At 45.9% G+C, this 17,673-nt stretch overlaps 1 protein-coding gene across 4 annotated transcripts in view; it reads left to right on the top strand.

Moving 5' to 3' along the window:
- Nucleotides 1-17,673, top strand: part of LOC137417753 (alpha-soluble NSF attachment protein-like) — a 323,838-nt gene that overhangs the window by 246,866 nt on the left and 59,299 nt on the right. For all 4 annotated transcript variants that reach the window (XM_078786322.1, XM_078786324.1, XM_068103653.2 and 1 more), the window contains exon 8: nucleotides 16,173-16,277. In XM_078786322.1, the coding sequence (XP_078642448.1) occupies nucleotides 16,173-16,277 (105 nt within the window). The remainder of the gene's footprint in view (nucleotides 1-16,172; nucleotides 16,278-17,673) is intronic.

Genomic DNA, 17,673 nt, shown 5'->3' with positions numbered 1-17,673 from the left:
AGGTTAATAAAAGATTGGAGGTATGACAGCAAATAAATCAAAGTCAACGTACTGAGGAGGAAAGCAAAAAAAATTAAGTCTAATGGAAATATTATTTTCAAGAATAAGTTCATCAATACCTTCAATTTCAGGGAAGAGAATTAAACGAGAAAATGTGGATAAGGAAGAGGTAAAAGATTATGTCGTTGATGATGTTGGTGTTATTGACTTTAGTTAAAGTTTTACATATATATTTTTTCCATAAATAAATGGAGGAGAGAGTGAAGGCATTCCTAAGGATTCTTTGTTTTAAAAATCAAGATAGAAATGTATATGTTGGAAACCAAAAAGGTTTTCGTACTCTGTCGGAATTTTTCTGATAAATAAATGAGTTATTGTGTTAAGTGTAAAAAGAAAACTAATACGAAAAATATATCGTATGTTAAATGTAAAAATAATAGAGTTTATGAAAAGGGGATATGTTTAGTGTGTGGCTCTAACAAGTGTCAATTAGTTTCTCAGCATAAAAGTGGGGGAGATATACAAAAGTTTTTGTCGGGTAGTAAATTTACAACAACTGGAATTCCAGGGGAATTACATCTTCCGGAGTATTCTTTCTGTGGTCCAGGGACAAACTTGGATAAATGATGAGATGAGGCAAACAATCCTAAACATTGGTCTAAACCTCTAAATAGGGTTGATGAAGTGTGTATGAAGCATTATATTGATTATGGGAATACCACCACATTGGATGAAAAACACGAAACTGACAGAGAAATGTTGTATAATTTGTCTTTGATACGAAATCCAACGTTGAAAGAGAAAGTTGACAGGTTTATTGTGAAAAAATTGATAAGTGCTAAATTGAAACTTGGTCTTGGTTATCAAAAAAAACTCTTAAGCTCTAATGATGTCATCAAGACTAAGGAGCAAATAGTTTTAGCTGATGAATTATATAAACCTAGAATCACAAAGTTTAAAAGAAGGAAGGTTTATTCCAAAGGGGTTGATTACATCTGGTCCACTGATTTAATTGAATTAAATAATGATAAGGGATACAAGTATGCTTTAACCATTATTGATTTGAGGAGTAGATATGCTTGGGTTGTTCCTTTGAAAAACAAAAGTGGTAATACTCTTATGTTAGCCTTCAGTGGAATATTTAGTAAAAGTTAAAGAAAACCAAAGAAGTTATGTACTGATGAGGGAACAGATTTCTATAACAAAATGTGGTTGCGGATCTCCCGAAGCCCGTTCACGTTACAAAGAGGGGATTAAACCCCTTTTTCCCCTTGGGTCTTCGTCACCTTGTCATTGGGCAACCCGGGTCCTCTCCTGGGATCCTCGGGCCCCACTCACTAACAACTAACCGGCTCCCAGAGCCTACCTACGGCCTCACCTGGCCGACAAACTACCAGTGGCGGAGTGCCTCAATAACCACACGCACTAAGTAAGCCACACACCCAGCCATGTCACTGACTCATGCACCCTCCAAAGCACTACTCTTCCACCAACAGCACCACAGGTGTCAATATCCATACAATTTACCTATGCCCTCTACCTGGCTTTACACTACCCTCCCCGAGCTTCCGTGAATGGGTTCCACTTCCCCCCATTCACTCCTTCGCACCATGCATTCCACACCTTTTATTCCACACCTTTACTCTCATACACTAAATATCTTGCACACCTTTTGTGCTCACACACCTCAAACACAATTCCACTTTTTCTCACTCACAATTCCTCAAACACACAGCATCATCTACCTAACTACTTCCCCTACAACTCGTGCATCCCTGTCGTCCCTTTAAACTATGCACACCCTGTTCTTTATCAACCACCTAACCTCTCTATGTCCCCTCTATAGGTCTGGTGTCACTACTTAAATCTTGCGTCTCTAAAGTCTTCTAGTTCCCTAACATTATCCTAGCCCTCCCTCGGCTAGCTTCGGTGCCCCATGGAGGCAACCATTGCTGGCCCTTCCATGGGCCTAACATTGCCATCCCCCTAAACTAATACTCATGGCCCCCCCCGTGTGAGGAATGGTGACACTACCATTCCCCCACGTGGGGTACACTACTCTCATCAGTCCGCCACACTACGAGCCTCTCCAAGTGGATGTACGTTGTCATGGCTCGGCCTCGAAGGGCCGAGCGATCCATGCGGGTGGTTGGTCGCCTGTATGTGGTGTCTGTCTGGCATTTTCGATCCAAGGGGGGAGGGATTGATGGGCCCAGGTTCAGGGCTCCATCCCTGTGCGGGGCCTCGCGGTCCCACGCACGGTGACACAGCCCGCCACGGTCGGAGCACCTCACCCGAAAGGGCGTGCGGCTCTGAAAACTCCTACCTCCCCTTGAACCTCGCCGATCGCCTTTGCCGCCACGGCACGGCACCAACCATACAGTGCGGGGTCCTTGTGGGACCGACGCGGCACCGATCCCCTCCGGTCCCTGCAGCACACAACTCACCGGGGGCTCAAGTACGCTACCCGTGCCGCCAGGCGCTACCCCGGTCTGTGTCGATGCTTGAGCTGCGTCCTCACCACACGCGACCCACTCCGCACTCGCACACCCAGGCACACACGTGCCCCCACACACTCCGTTACACACTCTTCCCGCACCCAGTCCTGTGTGCATTCTCCCTCACACTCTGTTATTGCACACTCTGATGCACACCACCCACGTGCACTCACACCTTCCACACACTCCGGTGTCGCACAACTCCGGCGCACACCCTTTTTCTGCCCACTCGGCCCTCGCACACTCTGGTGCACACTCTCCCGTTACACACTCCGTAACACACTCGGCCATTGCACACTCTGGTGCATACTTGGCCATCACACATTCTGGTACACACTCTCCCATTACACACTCCGTAACACAGTCAGCCATCGCACACTCTGGTGCACACTCTTTCTCCACACACTCTTCTCGTACACATTCCGTAACACACTCGTGCTCCACGCACGCCCGCTCATACCGCACAATGGGCCCATCACGAACGCCCGGGTCTCGCTTCTCTCCCAAGCGCGCCGAACACCCGTTCGCGCCAAACACATTCGCGCCATTTTCTCTACTCAACTCGGGGCTCTCCTTCCACGCCAGCACCTGCAAACCTTTTATTGGGTTAGCAAGCCCGGCATCACGGTGCAAACACGAACTTTGTACATGTTCCATCACATTCTCCCGTGATTTATTTTCTTTCTCTCCCGTCTCTTCAGCCCCAAGTCTTTTTTCTATCACGACGATCGTCGGCGCCCCTAAAATTTCTTTTTCCAACGCAGCCTTCGCCGACGCCCCCAAAATTTGGTTTTCCAATGCGACGATTGCCGTCCCCTCTACACCCCGTGTCGCGATTCCCATAGCCCTGGTCAACTTGGCTGTCCTTCGCTCAAGCTCGCTCCCCATGCGTTCTCCACACCGGGTCACCCCGTCACGTACCACCGCGACCCTCCCGCCCAACCTGCACCCAATGTCCTACCCCGCCTTTTCATGTCCTTTCTCGACTCTGCCCTCATTTTGTTCCATTTCACCACTCATTTTGTTGTCCAACCCATTTAACCCATCTTTAATTTCCCTGTTGATTTTGTCCCCCATTTCTTTCATTTGATTTCCCAATCGCTCACCCTGAGCCTTCATATCGTCCTTTTGGGCATCCATTTTTGCCATTATTTGGGCCAGGTATAACTCAATGTCGAACCCGGCCCGCACAGCGGGCCTGGCCGCCACCGCCACGTGCGAGGCGCTGCCACTTCCTTCGCCAACTGCCGCACCCTCATCAATTTCCTCCTCTACCAACTGTCCCTGTTGGTCCTGGGTCATTAATTCTTCCTCTTCATATATTATTCCCACCGGCATTTGACCACCTTGGCCAGCCATGGTACGAATATAAATTTGATGTTACAAACTAAATTTCGTGCGCTCGTAATTTTGAGTGCGTGAAGCGCACTCTAGGTCCAATTATCCCACTCCTAGACATCAATTTGTTGCGGATCTCCCGAAGCCTGCCCACGTTACAAAGGGGGGATTAAACCCCTTTTTCCCCTTGGGTCTTCGTGTCCACGAGGCCGAATCACCACTTCCGCAGCAAGCGTGAAAAAGGGTATCGGGTCGACGCCGCACATACCTTTGACCCATGCTGCCACGAAAATGGGAACCGGACCTCGCGCAAGCCATGCTTAATCGAGTACGCCCGAGCGGTGTGCATATCACGTGACTCGTGCCGTTACTTTATTGGAACCCAATTTGAGCGGTTTTATTCGTACTATGCTAGGCCAATTAATGGAAGGGACGGGAATGGTCAAATCAGAGGAAGAACACAATTTATTACACAATGTACAATAATCCGGATAAAGGAAAGGCGACACAGAGCAGATGCTTAACCAATGTTAACTAATTCCCAGACACAGGGCCCACTCACTCACACGGGGAAAAAAGAAGGAAGGAAGTTCGCGTTCCCAAATGCACCTGGCGTCGTCCACTCCGGACAGCTCGCTCGGTGTGGCTCTGGTGGTCACGGCACGTGCAGGAAAACCAGGCAGGAGGAGATCGCGTGTCTGTGGCCCGGAACGGGTCGTCTTCACGAGCGCGATTAATACAGCGCAGCAGAGCGCAGGGCACGGGGAAACTTCGTGTACAACGATGATAATAGGCAATTCAATGCAAGTACTTCGACTTGTTCAGGGGCTGGGCAATTGGCACAGGGCACGGGGAAAGTTCGTGTGCAACGACGATAATAGGCAATTCAATGCAAGTACTTCGACTTGTTCAGGGGCTGGGCGATTCTCTCTCCTCTCTCTCTCTCTCTCTCTCTCTCTCTCTCTCTCTCTCTCTCTCTCTCTCTCTCTCTCTCTCTTTCTCTCTCTTTCTCTCTTTCTCTCTTTCTCTCTTTCTCTCTTTCTCTCTTTCTCTCTTTCTCTCTTTCTCCCTCTCTCTTTCTCTCTTTCTCCCTCTCTCTTTCTCTCTTTCTCCCTCTCTCTCCCTCTCTCAATGTTTCGCTTAATTTAATTAAACGCTTAATTTTGCTCTTGATGTGGTCATAGCATTTCCTTTGAAATTGTTTGTGGTTTTGTTTGTGTCTTCACCTTTGGTTTGTAAAATTTTTATACTTGCTGGTTTCCTTTAAATATCCTTTGCTCCTTTTGGTGAATTCATGATCCTTACGAAATGTTTCTTTAAACTGGTTGCTTTGCTTACAACCGCTTTGTGGAATTGCTTGTATTTTTATAATAAAAGGGCACAAAAGTCTCTCTCTCTCTCTCTCTCTCCTCTCTCCTCTCTCTCATCTCTCTCTCCTCTCTCTCTCCTCTCTCTCTCCTCTCTCTCCTCTCTCTCCTCTCTCCTCTCCTCTCTCTCTCTCTCTCTCCTCTCTCTCTCCTCTCTCTCTCCTCTCTCTCTCCTCTCTCTCCCGCTGTTGGGCGTGGCAAGATGGCAGCCGTGCATGTGTGGTGAGGTGTGAGCTGCTCCAACCTTTGATCCTTCTACCCCCCCCTTGCTCGTTGTCTTTTCTTAATTTATGTTCTTCCACTTTTCCTCTTATCCTCACGTTTGCCTACTCTCTGTCTGCCCCCACCACCCCAGTTCAACAACCCGCTGCTGCAACTCCTCATCCTACCCGTTCTATCCTACCCGTTCTACCCTCCTCTGCCCGCTCCCCCCCCCACACCCCTCCCTTCCCCCCCCCACACCCCTCCCTTCCCCCCCCACACCCCTCCCTTCCCCCCCACACCCCTCCCTTCCCCCCTAGTACATCCCTCGCATGTGTTGCTGTCTCGACTCTTTTTCTTTCTCTTCTAGCTTTTTCTACTTTTTTCCTCTGAGATACAGAGAGAGAGAGAGCCCACACCTTTCGGTGAGGTCGACGGGTGAGTCGTATTCCTATCGACACTCTAAGGAGTTGCGATGGGTTTTCGCCCCTTTCCTCATTAAGAGGTGTGTTTTACCGCGTTCGTTTTCTCGTGCTGGTACATGCCGAGTGGAGTTTTCTTTGCGGTTTTTTTCCCCCTTGCTTTACAGAAAACTGTACCCGACCACTCCCCTTTTTCCCCCGACCCCTTCCTTTTCCCCCGACCCCAACTCGGCTTAGCCCGGGTGTCATGTATGCAGTGCAAATGTTCACCGTTGTATCCCTACACCGGGACCGGGTTGTATCCCTACGCCAGAGCTCGGATGGCGCTGCTGTGAATCGGGCCTTGATCGGCAGAGTGAATAAACGCGTACGACAATTGATCGCAGTTTGTCGAGATACATTACATGGCGACGAGGATAAACATCTAGACCATGACATCTTTCGGCCATATCGATGAATTCGACCCTCATGAGGGGGATTTTGACACGTATTCTGAGCGGTTGTCTTTCTACTTCGAGGCGAACGGCATTGCGACCGAAGGCCGGATGAAGGCCGTCTTCCTGTCCGTTTGCGGAGGTGAGACGTTCACACTCGTTAAAAACCTGATTCGGCCTCGGACAATCCAGGAGCTCACGTATGCAGAGCTCAAGGCCGCTTTGAAGGAACATTGCAACCCATCTCCTTCAGTCATCCTGTGTCGGTTTAATTTTTACATGTGCAGACAACAGCAAGGTCAGTCGATCGCAGACTTCATTGCACACCTCAAAAAACTGTCACATCTGTGTGAGTTTGGGGACACGATCGATGACATGCTTCGTGATTTGCTGGTGGTTGGCATGTCCGATGACCGCACTCGTAGACGCCTGCTTGCTGAGAGAAGACTGACGTTCCAAAATGCCAGAGACACCGCCATTTCCATGGAAAGTGCTGAACGCAACGCTACAAGCATCGGTGCCACTCGCTCATCTGGTACCAGCCCTGCTGTGAATCGGTTGAATCATGTTCAGCCACAACGTTGGAACAAGGCTCCTCGTCAGAAGCCAGTGCAGTCTCAAACCCACAACAACTGTTTTCGGTGCAACGGAAAGCACCCTCCGGAGACGTGTCGGTTCAAAGATGCCACCTGCCATTTCTGTTCGAAAACTGGCCATATTGCTCCAGCTTGCATCACTCGCAAATCGGGAAAAGGAAAAGCTGCTGACAAGATTCATCAGTTTATCGGTTCGGAGGAACCCGAGCTTGACCAGGTGAGCTCTGTTTCCGACAACTCAGAATCGTATGACCTGCTTCATATTGATTCTCACCATAGGCGGGACCCTCTTCTTGCCAATGTTGTCATCAACAATCGACCATTGCAAATGGAGGTCGACACTGGTGCGGCCGTCTCGCTCATCAGCCATGCTGTTTTCACAAACCTGTGGAGTGATGCTGACCGACCCCATCTGAAACCTACTACCTATGGACTCTCCACCTATACAGGTGAGAAGATTGTTCCCTGCGGTACATGTGATGTCACGGTGGACTACGATAACCGTGAGTTTCACCTACCCCTGATCGTCATTCCTGGAAAGGGCCCTTCCTTACTCGGCAGGAACTGGTTGAGCATAATTCGACTGAAGTGGGAAAGCATTCATCAACTCCGGGCAGCCAACGTTTCTCCTACCGCAGCATACACACTCAAAAATGTGCTGGATACGTACCCGGATGTCTTCAAGGATGAGCTTGGAACCTTGAAAGGACATACGGCTAAACTCAGGGTTGACCGGGATGCCAATCCTATATTTTGCAGGGCTCGCCCAGTCCCTTTTGCCCTGCGTGAGCGGATTGACAAGAAACTGGATCATCCTGAAAATCTGGGGATCATCGAGCAAATCCAGTATGCCGAATGGGCGGCGCCCATCGTTCCGGTCATAAAATCGGACCAGTCCATCCGCATATGTGGAGATTATAAAATGACCGTGAACAGGTGTTCTTCATTGGTCCAATGAAGAACACCTGTTCACGGTCATTTTATAATCTCCACATATGCGGATGGACTGGTCCGATTTTTGTGAAATTTTGGAGTGAAATCTGCACCTGGAATTTATCAGCGTGTCATGGACAGTTTGTTTGCCGCCGAACGCAACGTCGTTTGTTACCAGGATGATATTCTGGTTACTGGTCGTATGGACGCGGAACATCTACAGAACCTGGAGAGAGTTCTGAAGAAGATTTCGGACTCCGGCCTACGTTTGCGTCGAGACAAGTGCAAGTTTATGGTGCCATCAGTCACGTACCTGGGTCATACGATTGATGCCAAGGGTCTACACCCGACAGATGAGAAAGTCCGAGCTATCAAGGATGCTCTTTCTCCACGAGATGTGACCGAATTGAAGTCATACCTTGGTTTGCTTCAGTTCTATGGTCGTTACATCCCGAATGTGACCGACGTTTTGGGCCCCCTTTATCGGCTTTTGAGGAAAGGAGTCTCCTGGAGCTGGGGGTCTACTGAACAATCAGCATTCCAGACCTCTAAGGATCTGCTCAAATCGTCCAATGTTCTCGTTCATTTTGATCCAGAGAAGGATCTTGTGCTGACATGCGATGCCTGTCGGTATGGAGTGGGGAGTGTATTATCGCACGTGATGCCTGATGGTACGGAAAGACCGGTTGCATTTGCATCCAGAACGTTGTCCCCGGCAGAGAAAAATCACGCTCAATGCGTGAGAGAAAAGCACCCGACCGGTTGAATCTTTGAAGATATTTTTTTTTTCACGTTGACACATGTTCTATTTTCATGTATTTTCATTATTCTCATAACCGTTTGCACACATATTTTCACATGTTTTGGAGATGTTGCTTTTGAAATGTCAATTCTGGAAATCTAGCACGTATTGCTCTTGGTAATTTTGGACTTAAAGGGGAGGATGTCATGTATGCAGTGCAAATGTTCACCGTTGTATCCCTACACCGGGACCGGGTTGTATCCCTACGCCAGAGCTCGGATGGCGCTGCTGTGAATCGGGCCTTGATCGGCAGAGTGAATAAACGCGTACGACAATTGATCGCAGTTTGTCGAGATACATTACACCGGGTAATTTGAATTAGTAAAATGTCGACACGTTCCCCGTATGCGGCTTTCGAAGCTCTCACACGGAAGCATGGCGTGGTGTGCGTTCCTCCCGATGAGGTTAGTGTGGAACACATTGTTATTGCTATTGGGAATATCATTGGAATGGAAAAGATCCGTGCAGCGTCACGGATGAATAAACGTATCGTTGTTTTTTTAGCCGAGGAAAGCCTCGTGCATGAGGTTGTCGCGGCTGGTCTGTCCACAGACAATGGACATTTCGTCTTAGTTTCCCCACTCGATACCCCAGCTGTCAAAATACTCCTATCCAACGTCCCCCCGTTTGTAAAAAATGAGTTGCTGTTAGCGGAACTATCGCGCTATGGTACAGTCGTGTCCCAGATCAAAATGCTGCCGCTGGGCTGTCGGAGTGAACAGGCGAAGCACGTCATGTCTTTCCGATGCCAGGCATACATTGTACTTCCCACATCCAACGTGGATAAAGTATTAAACGTGGTAATTAAATTCCGTATAAAAGATCACGACTACCAAGTATATGCGTCAACCGAGACATTAAAATGCTTCACTTGTGGAAAGTTCGGACATTTAAAACGTTTCTGTCCCCGAACTGCACCCTCTGTGATCGAGCAGACAGGCTCTCTAGACAATACTGTGCCCCCTCTACCTCTCAACACTGACGGACAAACTACCCCAACTACTGTCCCAGACCCCCCACCACCTCCCAACACTGACGGACAAACTACCCCAACTACTGTCTCAGACCCCCCACTACCTCCCAACACTGACGGTCAAACTCCCCCAACTACTGTCTCGGATGACATCGCACCAAATTTAACGACCGCTGATAAAACGAACATGAACATCTGGGATGGGTTTACACTTGTTTCCTCATTAAGGAAGAGAAAAACACCCCAGGATTCAGTTACACCTCGTAACGAAAAGGTGGTAGTTTTTCAGTCAAACATTGCGGGAATGCCTCTGTCCGACCAAACTACTACCAGCAACCGGTACGAACTGCTCATGCATGAGAATGTAGATCCCCAGCCCTTACCTGAGACTTTCCCCCACAATGCAACGGAGGGGAATTACATCCCTCCTCAAGGGAAAATTAAAGCTGTTCCGTGTCCTGTGAATGATGCCGAAGTGCATCAAGATCCGATCGTAAAAATAGGAGGAAACGTGATAGCAGAAAACCTGATCGTACTTCCAGCGGCTCCAATTTCTGAGCACAATGAAAATATTCTAACCCCAGCAGTACCTGTGCTGGCGGTCTTACATAACATGCCTGAGCACATTGGTAAAACTGATGGAGAACCTCAAACTGTCAAACCGGCGACGGTTTCCCCCGCACCCCTCCCACTACCCGAAGCTCCTTCAATTCCACTACCCCCTCCTGCTCCTATTAATATGGAGCAGGATGACACCTGCACAGCACAAGTTACCTCAGAGCCCCAAGAACCAGGAATTGAAATTTTCCCAGACAGTGGTTCCGACATGTCAGATGAGGAATCTTACGAAATTGAGGAGTTCCCTACAACAAGCGAATCCAACGTCTTACCAGCCCAAATATTGGAATTCCTCAACCACACTTTTAGAAAGAGACACGTAGACATTAAAGATCACTTCTCTGACCTGCACGGGTTTATCAACACGGCAAGGAACATCATCCGCCGGCCTAGCGACCACCATTTCACAGAAGCCCAATGTAGCAGGCTGAAAAAGTACATTGTGAGAGCAAAAGATGAACAAAAAAAATGAGATTTGGAAGCTTAAATATAAATGGTGGCGCGAGTCAGCTGCGCAAACTCCAAGTGGTGAACCTTGCACTACAGAAAACACAAGACGTACTTTTCTTACAGGAAACCCACACTACGCCAGCATCCCATGCAGAATGGAACCGGATGATGAAAACGACCAATTTTTTTAGTGATTCCAATTCCCGAACTGCGGGAGTGGCTTTTCTTTTGAATCCCCATTTCCATCCATCAAAACTTTCCTTTAAAAACATAATCCCGGGGCATCTAGCCTCCCTAGAATTTGTTATTAATAACACAAATTTTACTTTGTTGAACGTTTATGCCCCTTCAAATAGCACTGAGCAGCAACGCTTCTACGCTAGATTAGGGCCTTATATGAGGCAAATAGACCTGCACAGGTGTATTGTAATGGCAGGTGACTTTAACTGCACTCTACAACCAAACCTAGATAGGAACGGTGCGGAGCCCCATCCCGGACCAGCTAAATTATTAGCAGAGATAATAAGGGATTTTAAGCTTCAGGATCTTTGGCGGCAACAAAATCACACGACGCATCAATTTACCTGGAGCAAGATCACAAACAACCAAGTATCCCTAGCTAGGCTCGACCGGATCTATATAAATTCACCATTTTTTAATCTCTCCCCTACCACTGGAATTTTGCCTTCTGGTTTTTCAGATCACCTTTTAATTACTGTGAATTACCATTCACATCTGTCCTTGAATCGCCATTCTTTCTGGAAGCTTAATGTCACCATCTTAGAAAACCCCTCCTTTAGGGCTGCTTTCAAAGATGTATGGTCTGTTCTATTAAATCAAAAACACCAGTTTACAGATCAGCGTTTGTGGTGGGACAACATAAAGGCCCAATGTAGAGGATTTTGTCAACAATTTTGTTTCCTAAGAACACAAGAGGAACGGAGAACAAAGGCTACTTTAGAAAAGGAAATTCTACAAATTCAAACAAATTTAAAAACTCACTCTTCTCCCCAACAAGAACTGAGACTGAAAGAAAAGAAAGCTTTCCTTAATACAATAATTGAGAACCAAACCCAAGGGGCATTAAAAAGATTACGGTTTCAGCAGCTCAACCTTTTGGACACGCCAACCCGATACTTCTTTGATTTTGAATCGAAGGCTCCTCACCCCCAAATTACTGCTCTAAAACGCCCTGATAATTCTGTCATCACTCACCCTGAAGGAATCAAGAGGGAAGCTAGACTCTTTTTCTCCAACCTTTACAAAACAAAAGAAGTTGACCTAAATGGTGTCTCTCACTTATTTGACGGTGTTTCCACCTTAACCCCAGAGCAAAGGCAGAGCCTGGAGAAACCACTCACACTTGAGGAACTCTCCATCGCATTAAAGAGCCTTGGCAAAGGGAAATCACCTGGCATCGACGGTCTACCGTCAGAATTTTTCGAATCTTTCTGGGACCTAATTGGCCCTGAACTGCTATCAGTCTTCCAGGAAAGCCTCGGAAAGAAGGAACTCCCGCTGAGCTGCAGAAGAGCAGTACTTACCTTTCTTCCAAAGAAAGGCGACCCTTTACTCATCTCCCAGTGGAGGCCAATATCACTGCTATGTACTGATTACAAGATCTTTTCCAAAGCTATTGCCTTACGTTTTTCACCCTTCCTAAAGAACATTGTAGACATGGACCAAACTTATTGTGTTCCTGGTCGTAATATCCATGACAGTATTTCTGTTATTCGCGATTTGATTGATGTTTGTGATATTCATCATGAAAGTGTTGGCCTTGTTTTCCTAGATCAGGAGAAGGCTTTTGATTACGTTTCGCATGAATACTTGTCCGAAGTCTTAAATCGATTTGGTTTTGGACCCTTTATTTTATCATGTATACATATGTGTTATTCAAACGTATCTGCCCTGCTAAACATAAATAATGAGCTTGTGCCCCCCTTTTGTATTAAAAGAGGTGTTAGGCAGGGCTGCCCACTGTCAGGTGCTTTGTACACCCTTTCCCTTGAACCCCTCTTAAACACGCTTCGAAAATCTTTGACTGGTTTCACTGTGAGAGGTTTAAACCACACTATAAAGACTATTGCCTATGCTGATGATATATGTGTGTGTATCAAAAACTCTGATGATATTGCTAAGATGATGCATGCTTTAGCACTTTTTAACAGAGCCTCGTCAGCAAAAATCAATTGGAGAAAGACTGAGGCACTGTGGCTCGAATCCCTTTCCCACCCCCCATTCTCCCCACCCCCCCCTTCACCCCCGCTTCTCCCCGCAAATATTGCTTGGAGAAGAGATGGGATCAAGTTTTTGGGAGTTTTTCTAGGTCCTGGAGATTTCATCAGGCATAACTGGGAAGGTTTGCCTGAACGCATTGAACTGCTTTTAATAAAATGGAAAGGCCTACTCCGCCAATTGTCTTACCGTGGCAGAGTATTGGTCATAAACAACCTGGTTACCTCCATTCTGTGGCACAAGGTCTTGGCTCTGCAACCACCTGCTGGGTTAATCGACGGAATACAGAAGAGCGTCACTCATTTCTTCTGGTCTGGAATGCATTGGCTACGACCGGAAAGATTAAATTTGCTGATACCTGAGGGTGGTCAAGGACTTGTCAATGTAAAATGCCGAATCATGGCTTTTCGTCTACGTACGATATGGTCCATTTTGCACGAGCCTGTTGTGCTTTGGAGGCAACTTGCATGCTGCATTTTGGGTCGTTTTGAGAATTTCGGTCATGCTAAGGAGCTTTTCCTAATGGACTTGACAATGTTTGATCTCTCTTCACTCCCCTCTTTCTACCGAAGTTTGTTAAATGCATGGCAAGCTCTCAAAAGCCATTGGGATCGTACTACGTACGAGAGATCCATGTTCTTCAACGAGCCACTGTTTTGCAACTCACTTTTTGAAGGTTTTGGAAGCAGCAGGGCCTTCATTCAAAAGTTTGTGGCTGCATCAATAACCAAAGTGTGCCACCTTAGAGACAATGCAAATGACAAGTGGCTAAGTGTTGCTGCTATTGCCTTGGCGACTGGCGTCAGATCATCTCGCCAACTAGACAGATGTCTAAGGGTGGTGCTTCATGCCTACGGTACCTCCCAACTTTGGTTGGTTCGTCCTGTACCTCCCTCTGAGCCGAGCCTCTCTCCTTTCCCCAACCTTCTTTTGTCAGCCTCTGAAAACTTGGAGCCAATAAATTTTGGCCGTTCCTTTTCCTCTTCCAGTGGTAACCGCAAAACCTTATATTTCCAATGTTTAAAAGCTCTTTTCCCCTCCTTGTCTTCCCCAGCACCTTGTAAGTGGTCTGCAGTCCTGCCACACACTCCTCCTTTCTCCCCAAACTGGGGATGGTATTATAAAAATCCTGTGCCAAAACGTGCTGGTGATCTCCAATGGAGAATCGCACATTGGATGATACCCACAAACTTTCTCATTCACCGCTTTTCACAAGCGACAAGTGATCAGTGTCCCTTTTGTGGACAGAGAGAAACCTTGGCCCATGCGTATATTCAATGCAGTCGTTTAACTCCTCTCTTTGTTTTCTTGAAAGTGCTATTTGCACGTCTTTCCATTGATTTCAATTTTCCAATGTTTATTTTAGGGCCAAGTGGCCCCTTAAACATCCAAGCAACAATTCTTGCAAACTTCTTTATCTCCCAAGCAAAATTGGCAATTTACAAAACCAGAAAATCAAAGATAAAGAATGACTTGTACATTACAGATACTGTAGCAATGCTCAGAGCTTTTTGCGAGAGCCGGATAAAACTTGATTTTTACTGTTATTCGCTTTCCAGCCAACTTGAACTTTTTGAAAGAATGTGGTGTGTAAAGGATTTTTGTGAAATATCTGAGGGTCATTTGGTGCTTTCTCTCTAGTCTTTATTAAATATCCTTCTGTGTTTTTTTGGTAGCTTAACGGTTTGTTGGTTTTGACTTCCCCGATGGTAAAATTGCATGTAACTGTTTTGTTTATTTTGTTTTGACTGTAAAAAATCTTCATTTTATACTTTTGTAATAAAAGGACATAAAAGTCAAGTCTCTCTCTCTCTCTCTCTCTCTCTCTCTCTCTCTCTCTCTCTCTCTCAACTCGCACTCCAGCTCCACTCCAAAACTGACGCGGGGGGCTCGGAGCAGGGTCTTATAGCTTCGCCCTGGCCTTACCCAAATGTTCCATGCTCCGCCTCCCGTTGCCGTGGTTAGCCACTCCCCTCGAGCTCTGATTGGCGGCTCGCGCTTACCGGTCACTCCCCCTGCAGCTCCTCCCTTCGGCCTTGCCAGACTTGTTCAGGCCGAGCATGTGGCATTTCAGTGCCAAAAGAACACCTAAGTTCACTGGCCTACTCAACGCAATACTAACACAGGAAAGGAGACTACCTTACATTTACTAAGAAATAACTACCGTATACTATCGCGAGGCTACATGTTGTGGTGCGTCTACCTACGAGGGGGGTTATCCTTTATTCCAAAACCACAACAATATTTATAAAATTCCTTAAAGATAATGGTATTAAATTATACAGCACCTTTAATGAAGGAAAGGCAGTTGTTATTGCGTGCTTTAATCGCACTTTGAAAGAGAGACTATATAAAAAATTCACACAACTCGGTTCTCAACCCTGGGTATCTTTAATTTGAGATTCATCAACAAAATCAAAACCATCGGAAATATTTACAAAATTAGAATATGAAAAGGAATTTGAGAAAGCCCAAGTTCAAAGTTGGTGATATTGTAAGAATATACATATGGAAAAATCATTTTGAGAAAGGTTATACAAAGAGTTGGACTAATGAACTTTTTCAAATCGTTGATGTAATGGATACACTTCCTTGGACTTACAAATTATATGATATGAATGGGGAAGAAATCTTAGGTTCATTTTATTCACAGGAATTACAAAAGACACAGGTACAGGTAAGACAAGTAAAGACAGGTAAGACAATGTTTACATACTCTTGCAAGATGTACGTTATGGCACATTTAGACAACCATACTTTTCTCCACAAGCTTTAACCAATAAATTCGGCAACCAACATGGGGATTGTTTCATTAATTACTTGTATCAAACCAACACTGGTGACCCGATCACACAATTAAATGTTATAACTTTTACTCACACAGGTAACATAAATCATGTAAGTTTGAGTTCCGTTTACAATTGAATAAAACTGCATCGTCATTAAGACACAACCAGATTAGTTCAATAGCACCGACGACGGGAATAATCATAAAGCAGCTCAACATTCCGAAAGGAACTGACCCCTGTCCTACCAATATACAGAACAAAATGAGAATGCTGATCGATCCGTCCGAATCTCACATCAGCCAACTACGATCAAATGTTCCTGTCCCCCTCCTCCCCACCCGTTCTTCCGATGGAGACCATGTCCCCACGTCGCGAGAGATTAAAATGGCGGCAGCTTTCCGAACATGCCAGATGTGACGTATGGGAAGTGACGACGTTAGTCTTAAGCCGGACGTGAATGACGGATGCCATTTGTCTATTTTGTCAATTTTTATCTATTTCGTCTATTTTCAGGTGGCTACCAGTTGTATGGACAATGCTTTGCTTAAGTTTGGCGCACGTGAATACTTCTTCAAAGCAGCACTGTGTCACTTCTGCATGGATCCACTCAATGGCAAGGTATCAGAAATCGCTGGGGGAAAAGTGGGGGAAGACTGAAATCATGTGACATTTTGTATCCAATCATAGACACACATAGGCAAGACGGAGCTGCCTCGACATAAATAACTTATACTCCCTGAGGTTGCTTTTGCTCCTTTATAATACAGTGTATTTCTCTGTATTAACAACAAGAATTTGTTTTAAATAAAACTAGAATGGCAATCTTCGATGTCGCAACATCAACTGATTTGCCACCGCCCACATTATTATATAATTATACATACTTGTACCAAGTTTGACTTGAATCCATTCAGCTCTTCTCAAGTACCACGTTTTTACCTGACATGACCGTTGACCTCACGAAAATCACCTCACTCCTCACCTTTGATGCCAAAATATAATCAGTTCATCTTTGCATCATAATATATACATACGAGCTTGGCTCGGCTCGCTCCGCTCGCCTCACCACGCGTCGATACTGAGGAACGGGCTTATTTTAGCTGAGGATAATGACTGCACCTGAGTTGCTCTGTTGTCATGATTTACACCAATCATAATACAAACAATTATTTTCCACAAATTTATTTGTGGTGTTTGTGATATTACATTTTTATAAGCAATTTCGGTTAAAGATTTAAGTTGAAAAGAAAAAAATTCAATGAAGAACCCTCAGCACATACATAGGGGAGGGGCAGGTGCAGACTGGAAGTTTGGGACGATTACACCTCACCACCACATAATGAAAAACACCTCACCACCACTTAATGAAAAACACCTCACCACCACGTAATGAAAAACACCTCACCACCAAGTAATTCAAAACACCTCACCACCACGTAATGAAAAACACCTCACCACCACATAATTTAAAACACCTCACCCCACCTAATTAAACACCTCACCACCACGTAATTCAAAACACCTCACCACCAAGTAATTCAAAACACCTCACCACCATGTAATTCAAAACACCTCACCACCACGTAATTCAAAACACCTCACCACCATGTAATTCAAAACACCTCACCACCACGTGATTCAAAACACCTCACCATCATGTAATTCAAAACACCTCACCACCACGTAATTCAAAACACCTCACCACCATGTAATTCAAAATACCTCACCACCACGTGATTCAAAACACCTCACCACCACGTGATTCAAAACACACCACCATGTAATTCAAAACACCTCACCACCACGTGATTCAAAACACCTCACCATCATGTAATTCAAAACACCTCACCACCACATAATTAAAAACCCCTCACCACCACGTAATTGAAAACACCTCACCACCACATAATTAAAAACCCCTCAGCACCAAGTAATTCAAAAAGCACCTCACCACCACGTAATTCAAAACACCTCACCACCACGTAATTAAAAGCACCTCACCACCAAGTAATTC

This window comes from Myxine glutinosa, chromosome 11, assembly GCF_964187855.1.
Source record: "Myxine glutinosa chromosome 11, kmMyxGlut1.1, whole genome shotgun sequence".
Lineage (NCBI taxonomy): Eukaryota > Metazoa > Chordata > Myxini > Myxiniformes > Myxinidae > Myxine > Myxine glutinosa.
Note: the sequence above shows the minus strand (reverse complement) of the source record. Positions and strands in the feature narration are given on the sequence as shown.